This window comes from Mobula birostris, chromosome 4 (assembly GCF_030028105.1).
Source record: "Mobula birostris isolate sMobBir1 chromosome 4, sMobBir1.hap1, whole genome shotgun sequence".
NCBI classification, from domain to species: domain Eukaryota; kingdom Metazoa; phylum Chordata; class Chondrichthyes; order Myliobatiformes; family Myliobatidae; genus Mobula; species Mobula birostris.
The window spans coordinates 173,104,993-173,117,055 of record NC_092373.1 but is presented as its reverse complement, the minus strand read 5'-3'; the positions used below and the strand labels follow the sequence as shown (position 1 = coordinate 173,117,055).

Genomic DNA, 12,063 nt, shown 5'->3' with positions numbered 1-12,063 from the left:
TGGCAACTCCCTCCTTCTTTCTGCTTCTCTGCTGTAAATACTTATGCTTCCCAATACATGCTGATGCATCCACCTTCCCAATTTTGTTGTACACACTGTCACCCTTCCTCTTTTCCATGCCATTTTCTTCCTCTCCTGTTTCTACTTTTTCCTTCTTGTCTTGGACTTCCCTCAAATCTGTTAAATCCTAACACAAATTAAACAATGCAGATGCTAGAAATCCGAAGTAAAGAAGGAAATTCCTAAAACACTCAGCTGGTCAGGCAGCTTTTGTGGAAAGAAGGCTGAGTTAACACTTTAGATCAATGACTTTTCATCAGAAACTCAAGGGGCTTAATCATTCTGATGGAAGAACATTGACTCTGTTTCTCCCTCCACAGATGCTGTCTGTCTTGCTGAGTAATTCCAATATTTTCTGTTTTCACTTCAGATTTTCCGTCTCCACAATTTTTTGCTTCTACCCACCTACTGAGTACAGGTGTCCAATCCCTGTTTAAATCAATGTGAATCAAATTTAATCTGAAGAAAGTCACACATACTCTTTGATGTTCTCCTGGAGGTCTGCATTTTCCATAGTCCTCCAGGCTTTCCAGAATGGATCTTCAGCTGTGACAATTCGCTTCAGAGGAATGAATGCATACTGGTCTTCGGCAGCAGGTGAAGCCTACAAATAAACCAAGGAAGCTAGCTTACTCTTGGAACACTAATGTAAGACACAAAGTAACAGCAGAAAATGGCACTCACCATTGTAATGTGCAAACTGAGGTGATGTGGAGATAACCCTTATGTTCCAAAATAAAATAAATTGACAAATCCACCATAAAATTTACAAAAAAAGGCAGCCCACTTTCAACCTCCCTGGGAGCTCATAAAATTGTTGATTCTCCACTTTAGCTTCCAACTTAACCTGCCACATTAAGTTAGGGGCTGCGGGTGTAATGCCTTCACATTGCACTTACAATATATGAAAAGAGATCATGGTTTCTTTGCAAGGCAGATAACTCAAGTCACAGAGGAGCATTTGATCTCTCTGGGTCTGTACTTGATGGAGTTCAGAATAATGAGGGGGTTGGTCTCATTGAAACCCACTGGAGACTGAAATGAAGTGGATAGAGTGGACATGGAGAGGATACTTCCATTAGTAAGAGTCTAGGATCTGAGGGTACAGCCTCAGAATAAAGGGATACCCCATTAAAACAGATGAGGAGGGATTTATTCAGCCAGTGTGCTGAATCTGGAAATTCATTGCCACAGAGGGCAGTGGAGGTGAAGTTACTGTGTGTATTCAAGGCAGAGATCAATAGGCTTTGGTAAAGGGTATAAGGATTATGGAGAGAAGGCAGGAAAATGGGTTGAAGAATATTCAGCCATGACCACATGACCATAGAGTAGGAGCAGAATTGGGCCATTTGGCCCATCAGGTTGCTTCACCATTTCATCGTGGCTGATCCAGATTTGACAGGCCAGACGTATGCAGGCAACTCCTTAGATATAGCAGTTCAGTTAACAGAAATTCACCATCACAGAATTCACAAATCACTATCAAAATATGTAGGATACAGAACAAAGAATTTTTCTCATGGAAGTTGCGTGTCGGTTTTGATTTTATGTACAGCTCACATTTCCCGGCGCAGGGACAGATGACCTGGCTTCAAGTTATGGAAAACCACAGCACAGATGGTTTCCTGGGAATGCAAGTCCCCTTAACACAGCATTGCCTGTACACCTGCTACAGTCTGAGTGTTTCAATCAGTCCTACTGTTGGACAACAGGTGCACACAAGACCCCCACCGCAATAAAAAATATTTCAATGAGAGTATTTATATTCTTGTAACAACACAACATTTTAGGTTCAAAAGGCTAACAAATGTAACCATGAAAATTCACTCCTGCCTGTGGTAAATTGTTGACAGGAAAACATTTAACATTTACTCTCTCTTAGTCCTTCTCCCCTCTTTTTATTTTCCTTTCTGTATATGATGACTGAAATCTCATCTCTATACACTGACACATCATGTACATGCCTGCTCCCAAGGAAGTAAATTTTCCCACTTTCCCTCTATCTTTTAATAATAACATGAAAAAACAATTGCTGGAGGTACTGAGCAGGTAAGGCAGTGGGTCTATGAAGGGAGGAATAGTTTTAGTATTTCACCTCGATGATACATTGGTGAAGGAGTTGAGTACAAAGGTCAGGAACTCATGTTGTGGCTGTATAAAACTTTGGTTGGATCACGTTTGGAGTATTGTGTGCAGTTCTGGTTCCCTCAATACAGAGAGAACATAAAGGCTTTACAGAAGAGTTTCAGTGGGATGCTGTCTGGATTAGAGGGCACATTCCGCAAGGAGAGGTTGGACAAATCTGGATAGCGTTGGAGACTGAGTGCTGACCCGATACAAATATATAGAATTATGAGAGGCATGGATAGGGTAGATAGTCAGAGACTTTTTCCCCAGGATGGAAATGTCAAATGTCAGAGGTCACAAATTTAAGACAGGGGAGGAATATTTAAAGGAGAGTTGCAAGGTATTTTTTTTTTTACACAGATATTGGGAGGAACCTGGAATGGGCTGCTAGGGGAAGTAAAGGAAGTAAACTCAACAGCAATGTTTAAGAGACATTTAAACAGACACGTGAACAAATGGGAAATGGAGGGATATTGACCATCTGTAGGCAAATGGGATTAGTTTGGATTGGCATTCTGGTTTAGCACAGACATGTGGGCTGAAGGGCCTGTTACTGTGTTGTACTGTTCTGTAACCCACCCTCTCCTTCCTCACTCCAGGCCTTACTGGTGGAGCTATGTAATGTGTTCTGAGTTCCCCCATCTCTAAATAAACTATTGCCCCCTTGCCAAAAATCACCTCCCATTTCCAGCAAGTGGCTACACTCAAGATTATTGCTCCAAAATCCAGCATCAGTAGTCTCTTGGGTCTCCAAGCTGCTATGCTGGTTGTAGCAGGGGGTGGGGTGGGATGTGGGGGTGTGAGATGTTCTAATTATTCAAGGCTCCACCAGTGCAGCAGTCACTACCTCTGATCTCCGTGGGGAAGAGCCTCAAGTGACATCACCTTCACCACTTGCAGCAGCTCTTACGACTCAAGGGCTTATCCTAATTAAAAATCGTTTGCACGTGGGCAAGATCTATTTTAAAAAGAAGCAAAGATAAAGCAGGATAATAGGGCTGAAAGGGATAATAAATCGGCCACGATGAAACAGCAGAATGGCCTATTTCTGCTATGTCATATAGTCTAATCAGTAAAACAAGTTGAGAATTACCTTGAATGGTTCAATAACATTGATATAAGTGTAATCAATTCTTAGATGTGCATAAATTAATGAAAACATAATTTATAAGTAATTAATATATAGGAACACACACACTAATTCATCAGTCTGATACTCTGTCGCCCCTCAGTACTGTGTTTCTCCAGCTAAAGATAATAAAAAATCTCAGTGCTTCTCTAATTCTGCTTCTTTATAATAGTCAGGAACAGGAATCCTGCCTCTTGAACCATCTGCGGTATTCACTGATATAGTGGAACAGCACCTCCATCGATACCGTTTTCTAGCACTAGCTCAATATCCCTTGTCTGCCGTTATACCATAAATCTGTGGGCAAATGCACTGGAGGTCAGGCAGCATCTATGAAGGGAAATGGATTGTCAACATTCTGAGTCGAGTCCAGATCAAGGGCCTCCAGCTGAAACGTTGGCTCCCCATTTTCCTCCTTAGATGCTGCCTGACTCACTGAGTTCTTCCAGCATCTTGGTACGTTGCTCCAGATTTCCAGCATCTAAAATGTCTCTTATGTCTCCGTAAGTCTACAGATCTGTATTTTTCTTGTCCTAATATTTGACACATGCCTCCATTCCAAAGTTTGTTTGCCAACTCTCCCTGTCAAACACCTTTCAACGCGTTATCATGGTTTAAGGAGTTTGTACGTTCTCCCTGTGACGGCTTGGGTTTCCTCTGAGTGCTCCAGTTTCCTCCCACGTTCCAAAGTTAACAGGTTAATTGGTCACACGGGTGTAATTGGGCGACATGGGCTGGTTGAGCTGGAAGGGCCTGTCACCTTACTGTATTGCTGAATAAATAAATCATGTGGGTGATTTTTTTTTATAACAGGCACGCCTGGGCTCAAAAACATTCGCAGAGCAGCCTTATTAACCAGAGATGGTATTATAGATATCAAACATGTTCTTGTTGTCATCATACTTAGAGATCAGTAGAAAGCATAGAGCATGACATTTTCTTCCCTTCAAGATGTTGAGTGGACCAATTGGTAGCTTACAGCAAAAAGTTAATCCATTGATGGTGAGGATGTAATTTACATTTGGGTAGGTATTTCCTGAATGCACTGGCTTACCTGTCTGCAACATTATGACAAGTCGCAAACTCAGACCCCAATAACTTGTAGCTTATACATACTGGGCACCAATGAGCTGAGTAACATCTCCCAGCCTGACAACTGCCTTAGATCAGTGCACACCTACAGCTTTAATCCTTTCACCAATGGCGGCCGTGCCTTTAGAAGCCAAGGTCTTGATTACCTGCCTACGCCACCTTCTGATTCCTTTTACAGACTTCAGGTGATTTTTCCTACCTGATGGTTTTATGCTAGATTTAGTTCACAAATCCTAAGCTGAGAACGATAAACATGTGGATGATTTTTTTTTAAACTGTTGTTCCTGAGCTCCAAAACATTCACGGTGCAACCTCATTAACAGCCAACTCCGAAGGGCACTCACTGACACTTCTCACGATTCGATACCTGCACTGGAGCATCAAACGAATTGTGGCTTTGACATCTGGGCATTGTGTTCTGCCCGAAATGGGAAGGCAAGCCAGACACAGGACATGCTGAGGATTGCACTTGTTACAGAGAGTACTGGGCATATTACAGGGGCAAAACAGAACGGTGAAGCATGCTTGATTAGAAAATCAAATCAGCATTGTTCCAGTTCCACTGGGTTCAGTGGAATGGGTGGCATTGACAGGGAAATGTGTTGACACAACTGGGCTATACTGAACAGGCTGGAATGCTGAAGCGTATTTCTTACCTTGAGAGCAAAGCACAATGCAAAGCTTTGATCAGCACCTGCAAAAATCCTTTTCACGGCTGGTTGGTGTATACCGTCTGTGGAGAGTCAAAGGGAAGGAAAGTATTTGCATGTTCACAGTACCTTTCACATCAGCAGTTACTCATAGGGACTTCACACACCAGGGAAAACTTTGTAAGTGTAGATACCATTAGAGGAATTGTGGGGAGGTGGGTGGGGAAGACTCAGAGCGGAGTGAGTGGGAGGCATGGGGAGGGGCGGGAGGGGAGAGAAAGATAAAGAAAGTGAAGTAGGAAGAGGGAGAGAAAGATTGAGAGGGAAAGAGAGAAAGACAGAGGGGAGAGAGAGAAGGGGGGGAAGGGAGTGATGGAGAGGGAGAAAGTCACAAAGAAGCCAATCTGTATACAGCAGGTTCCCACAAACAGCAAGGTGTTAATAATCAGATCTGTTTAACTTAGTCTTTAACTTGATGGATAAACATCGGCATGGGGAACTTCCTTCAATATTCTACCCTGGAATGTTACTTACAGACCTGTAGGAGGGATCCTGGGTTAAAATGGTGAGCCCTTTGACAGTTCAATACTCCCCCAGTAATTCACCTCCAAGAGTGACACAGCTTCTTTGGTAACTTCACCTCCTAATGTATGGATACTGCCAATCCAGTAATGCACAATCTCCTTGGTAATATCTTTCCCTGTATTGCCTCCCTGACTGTATAACACTCCCTCAGTTCTGGCCCACTTATATACAGTGAGGCACTGCCTCAGTACTGTCCCTCAACAATGCAGTTCGACTCTTCTTTAATCGAGTGCTGCCAAAAATGTGCCTCCTTAATACAATCTCTCTGACAATGTGGCCTAGCACTGCCCTTCCCACACTGAGCACTCTCTCAGTACTCCCCCTCTCACTGTTTGACACTCCAATGTACCACCCCTCCCACAGTGTGGCGCTCCCTCAGTACTGTCCCTCCCATGGTGCGGCATTCCCTCAGTACCAGTGCTCCCTCAATACCACCTCTCCCACAGTGCGCTGCTACCTCAGTACCGCCCCTCCAACAGTGAGGCGCACCCTCAGCACAGCTAATGGAGCTGCTGCCTCACAACCCCTGAGTCCTATCCTGACCTAGGTGCTCTCAATGTGGAGTCTGTGTGTTCTCACTGACCATATAGGTTTCCTCCGGTGTTTACAGTGACCATCTGGTCTCTGTACATAGCCCCTGGTGCGTGGGTGAGTGGTACAATAAAGGGGAGGGCATTGATGGGAATGTGGTGAGAGTAAAATGGAATTGCCGTAATTGGGTGGTTAATGGTTAGCACAGACTCAGTGGGGCAAATGTCCTATTTCCGTACCATAGCACTATGACAACACTCCCACAGTGTGCCTCTCTCAGTACTGGCCTCCCTCACCAATGGTCAGTGCTGTAAAGTTGAAGACTACCAGCAGGTGAACATTCAACAACAATGAGAAATAGCAAGGGCTGCCCTCCTACCTGGATTAGCTTCCACTGAGAATGAGACCAGACGAGGCACAAACTGGTCACGGGCTTCTCCGCTTCCCAACCGCCCATTCTCCCCTCGGCCAAAGGAGTAGAGTTTCCTTGATGCGGCACTGTACACCAAAGTGTGGTAACTGCAAAACACATTCACCTTAAAAAAAACTGGAGACCTAAGATCAAATACTACCTTATCCATGTGTAGAGCTACTCTCGGTGTACAATAGGCTTGGACCCCAAGACCTCTCTGTACCTCAGTGCTAATAAGGGGTAAACCATGAACTGTGAACTTCCATTTGACTGCCCGGGGAGGAGACTGGCAGAGACAGTGTGGCACAGAGCAGAGGCGCAGTGGGCATGCTAGAGTCCACGCTCGGCTTGGGGCCGGCCCTTCCCATCAGTGCTGCTCTCCAGTGTTCGCTTGGTGGAAGACAAGCTGGATTGTGCTTGTCTGCGGCTGCACTAACGTGTGTGGTGGAGCTGCTGCGTGCTTGTTCTTGCAGAAACGTGATTCCAGAGCAGTTGGCCCAGGAGGAATGCTGCTACGTTTTGTTATACTCATGTGTATGGTTGAATGATAGTTAAACTTGATCAAAGTATAACACCTCAAACTTGCCCGCATTATACTCTATCTGCCACTTATCTACACATCCTGTATCTTTGTGATCTGATACAGATCTGTAAGTAATACAGCATGCTATATTCCTTAATTGTCCTTTACACTATATACAACTCCACCAATCTCCGTGTCATCTACAAATTTGGTAATTGTCCCATCTACGATCTCATCCAAATCACAAACAAGAGGTCCCAGCACTGATCCTTGCAGAACACCGCTGGTCACACACTTCCAGCCAGAACAACAGCTTTGCATTCCTACTCTGTCTTCTATGGGCAGGCCAATTCCAAGTCTAATCCTGCAATTTTCCTTGGATCCCATGCATCTTTATCTTGTGAATAAGTCTACCATGAGGATATTATGAAATGGATTACCATAGTCTATGTAGATAACATCTACTGCTTTACCCTCATCAAGCTCCTTTGTCACATCCTCAAAAGCAAGTCTATAGGCATGATTTACCTTGTACAAAGCCATGCTGACTAAGCAGGCCGCGCCTTCCCGAATGTATCCCTCTCCAATAGCTTCCCTACCACTGACGTGAGGCTCGCTGGCCCTCAATTACCTGGAGTATCTCCATTTCCCTCCTTGAACAAAAGCACGGCATCTGTTACTCTCCAGTCCTCCCGAGCATTGCCTGGAGCCAGTGAGGACTCAAACATCTTTGTCAAAGCCCCAGCAATCTCCTCATTTGCTTCTTTCAATAAATGCCATCAGGCCCTGAATATTGAATGAAGCAAGTGAAGACATTGCTGGGGGTTCGAGAAAGATCTTTGTGTCCTTTCAGGGTTAGCTTGGGGCACCTACCACCACACTGAAGGACAACTTCCCAATTTCACCCACAGTCCTTTCTGGGCTCTGTGTCAAGTCCTGGTCATGGGAGATACGGACTCAACCCCTTAACCCCCCCACCACTTTCTCTTCTCTCCCTTCCCTTCCTGTCAGGCAGAAGATACAAAAGCTTGAAACTTGCAGAGTCAGGCTCAAGGACAGCTTCTATCCCACCGTATCAATGCCTGACCTGCTGAGTTCCTCCAGCACTTTGTGTGTGTTGCTTTGGATTTCCAGCATCTACAGAACCTCGAGGTGTTTATGTCGTGAAACTTGTTATTCTGCCACAGCAGAACAAAGCAAGACATAAAAATTAATGTACATTACAAAAGTAATCAGAACAAAAGATAAATAACGAAGTAGCAATCATGGGTTCGTAGGTTAAAAATGAACTCTTAATGTCCCAGTCGGGCTCATCACAGGCCATGCACTGTGCTTCCTTTGTAAGTGTAGCATTATCCTACGTTCTGTTTTCCTATTTACTACTTCGATGGATGGAACAATCTGTCTGATGGGATGCTTTCCACTACATCTCGGCACTTGTGAAAACAATGAACCAATAAAGGGCCCAGGTAAACCCAGACACCTGGGCTCCATCCCAGATACCCAGGACAAAAACAAGGCCAACTTCAGACCTTCCACTATGTTTTAGCAGCAGTTTCCTAACACCCTGCCCATCATTGTCTCTGTCACCATTCCCATCATTTACCTGTTACTGCAAAAAGTACATCCCCTATACCCAAGTATTTTATCAGCTTACCTCCCACATGCAATCTGAGAGACTTTAATTCCACACAGAACATTAAGCAGGCGAGGTTCCAGCTCATTTGTCGTTGAACTGTGCCCAAGTTGCCCATAATTCCCAGCTCCAAAGGTGAAAACAAGTCCATCCTGGAGAAGACACAACTTCCAGTTAACCGGTACCTCACACAGCCAAACAGTCCGAATGTTACACAGGAATGTCAGTCAGTAAACTGCTGACGTTAACATACAGATAAGGTACAACTGAACCCCTGTGTTATGGCAGTTTGGATCTCAGAAATTCACCCACACAGAATTCACCAAACTCTGAGGTAAGGAATTAAAACTTTCAATTTGCATTTCTTGACACTTGCTCAGATGAAATGGCTTCGCACTTGAGAAAATCCCAATACAGATTTCTTGAAACACAACCCTTGTAACGTGGTGGGCTCCTGCAGAGGGACAAGTGAGCAAAGGGCTGATCGAAGAGGAGGAGAAGGATGCCAAAATTTCGGGAGGGAACCCCGGAGCTAGGAGCCCACACAGCTGAAGATATGGCTTCCAATGGTGGAGTGTTGGGAATCAGGCAGTGTGAAAACCTAGAAGAACAGAGGATTCCAGTTATGAAGGATTTTACAGAGTTGTGGAGGGAGGTTTAAAGAGTAGGATGAGTATGAGGGCAAAGCTTGGCTGTGCACCAGTGCAGACAGTAAGCACAGAGCAATGTGCAAAGTGATCCTGGGGTGAGTCCAGCTCACACAGGTGAGAATACGGAATTAAACTCGGCAGGTGTTCCCTGACAATTGGTGTAGTATCCAAGTAGTCCAGCAGGACAGAACAAACTCTTCAGGATCCAGGGAGAGTCAGGTCTGGTTTGGTGGCTGTTGTAATCAGGTAAATGAACTCAATGCTGTCCTGGGGTGGTGGTGCGGGGGTGGGGTGGGGGGGGGGGAAGTTCTGCATTGTCAGAGGTGCTGTGTCTTTTGTAACATTCACCTGAAGCACAGTCTCTCCACAAACAAAGGTAAAAAGGTAGAATTATTTTAAGAACAAAAGGTGAGATTTGTATTCCTTGCAGTTTAGAAGAATAAGAGGTGACTTTATAGGTAAAGGTTAGTTCTATTTGTCACAGGTACATCAGAACATACAGTAAAATGTGTCATGTGTCAAATCAAATCAGCCAGCAAGTGTCACATGCTTGTGACACCAACATAGCATGCCCGCAACTCACTGACTCTAACCCGTACACTCTGGAATGTGGGAGGAAACCAGAGCACCTGGAGGAAACCCACGTGATCACGGGAAGCATAAACAGACTCTTACAGACAGTGGGGGGGGGGGGGGGATTGAATCCTGATCTTACAGCCGGCGCTGTGCTAACCACTATGCTACGGTGATTTTATTCAAACATATAACTAGAGTTGCAGGAGGATGGGAACCAGAGTGCCAGAACAGATAGCGGAGAGGGTGTGGAGACAAATGTTGGTAAAACCTCAGACAAAGTCAGGAATCGAAAGGTTGAGCATGGTGCAACTAAAGTTCTAACTGCTCTATTGCAGACCACCCAACAGTCTGCGGGATTTAGGAGAACAAATTTGTAGGGAAGTCCAAGACTGTTGTAAGAAATATAAAGTTGTTATAGTAGGTGATTTTAACTTTGCATATATTGACCAGGAGACCCATGCTGTAAAAGGACTAGATGGGATAGAGTTTGTAAATGTGTTCAGGAAAGTTTCCTTAAATCAGTTCATAAAAGTCCCAGTGACAGTGTGTGTGATACTTGATCACTATTAGGGAATGAGACAGGAAAGATGACTGAAATTTGTGAATCTAGTGACTATAATGCCATTAATTTCAAGGTAAATATGGAAAAATATAAGTATGGTCCTCGGGTTGAGATTCTAAATCGGAGAAAGGCCAGTGTTGATGGTATCAGAAAGGATCTAGCAAGGTGGATTGGGACACTTTGTTTTCTAGCAAAAGTGTACTTGGTAAGTGAGAGGCTTTCATATGTGAAGCTTTGAGAGTACAGAACTTGTATGTCCCTGTCAGAATAGAAGGATGGCAGGTTTAGGAAACCCTGGTTTTAGAGAGATATTAAGAAAAAGGAGGTGCATAACACATATAGGCAGACAGGCACAAATGAGGTACTTGAGGAGTATAAGAAATGCAAGAGAACACTTAAGAAGTAAATCAGGAGTGTTAAAAGAAGGCATGAGGTTGCTCGAGCAGACAAAGTGAAGGAGAATCCTAACAGCTTCACAGATATACACCAGCAAGGGACAAAATTGGTCCTCTTGAGGATCAGAATGGTAATCAATGCATAAAGATGAAAGAGATGGTGGAGACCTGAAATGGATATTTTGCATTTGAGTTTACTCGGGAGGCAGACACAGGGTCTATAGAAGTGAAGCAAATCAACAGTGAGTTCATGGACCCTATATACATTACAGAGGAGGAGGTATTTGCAGTCTTGAGGCAAATTAGGGTAGATAAATCCCCAGAGCCTGACAAGGTGTTGATTCAAACCCTGTGGGAGACAAGTGCAGAAATTACAGGGGCCTTGGCAGAGATATTTCAATCATCCTTAGTGACAGGTGAGATACCAGAGGACTGGAGGATAGCCAATGTTGTTTCGCTGTTTAAGAAAGGCTCTAAAAATAAACCTGGAAATTATAGGCTGTGAGCCTGACATCAGTAGTGGGAAAGTTATTAGAAGATATTCTAAGGGACTGGATATATGAGTATTTGGATAGACGGGGACTGATCAGGGATAGTCAATATGGCTTCATGCATGGTAGGTCATGTCTAACCAATGTTATAGAGTTTTTCAAGGAAGTTACCAGGTAAGTTGATGAAGACAAGGCAGTTGATGTTGACTACATGGACTCTAGCAAGACTTTTGGCAAGGTCCTGCATGGGAGGTTGGTCAAGAAGGTTCAGTCGCTTGGCATCAGGATGAGGTGGGAAATTGGTGTGGTAAACCATATATATATGCTGACTGCCCCTGTGGCTCCTCCCACAGACCCCTGAATAAAGGCGATTGGGCCATGACTCCTCCCCTCAGTCCAGGGGCAGACACTCAGCATGCCGGAGGTCACATTTTACTGTTAATAAAAGCCTTTCAGTATTTACTCTACTTCCAGTCTTTTGGAGTTATTGATGGTGCATCAGTTGGATTGGACATTAACTTCACAGGTGTAAGGGGGTTTCGTCTTTAATGTTACTGTGTAGGCTAATTAAAATGGCTTCTTTGTTATGTTATACTTGGGAATGCTTCTTTGTTATGTTAAACGCTGAGAAAATTCTTGCGCTG

At 44.2% G+C, this 12,063-nt stretch overlaps 1 protein-coding gene across 1 annotated transcript in view; it reads right to left on the bottom strand.

The window, feature by feature from the left end:
- LOC140196751 (probable E3 ubiquitin-protein ligase HERC4) overlaps positions 1-12,063 on the bottom strand; it is a 96,610-nt gene that overhangs the window by 63,471 nt on the left and 21,076 nt on the right. Inside the window, exons 6-9 of the mRNA XM_072256476.1 lie at positions 8,767-8,897; positions 6,554-6,693; positions 5,065-5,141; positions 540-664 (exon numbers count right to left, since the gene is read on the bottom strand). Of these exons, the coding sequence (XP_072112577.1) occupies positions 540-664; positions 5,065-5,141; positions 6,554-6,693; positions 8,767-8,897 (473 nt within the window). The remainder of the gene's footprint in view (positions 1-539; positions 665-5,064; positions 5,142-6,553; positions 6,694-8,766; positions 8,898-12,063) is intronic.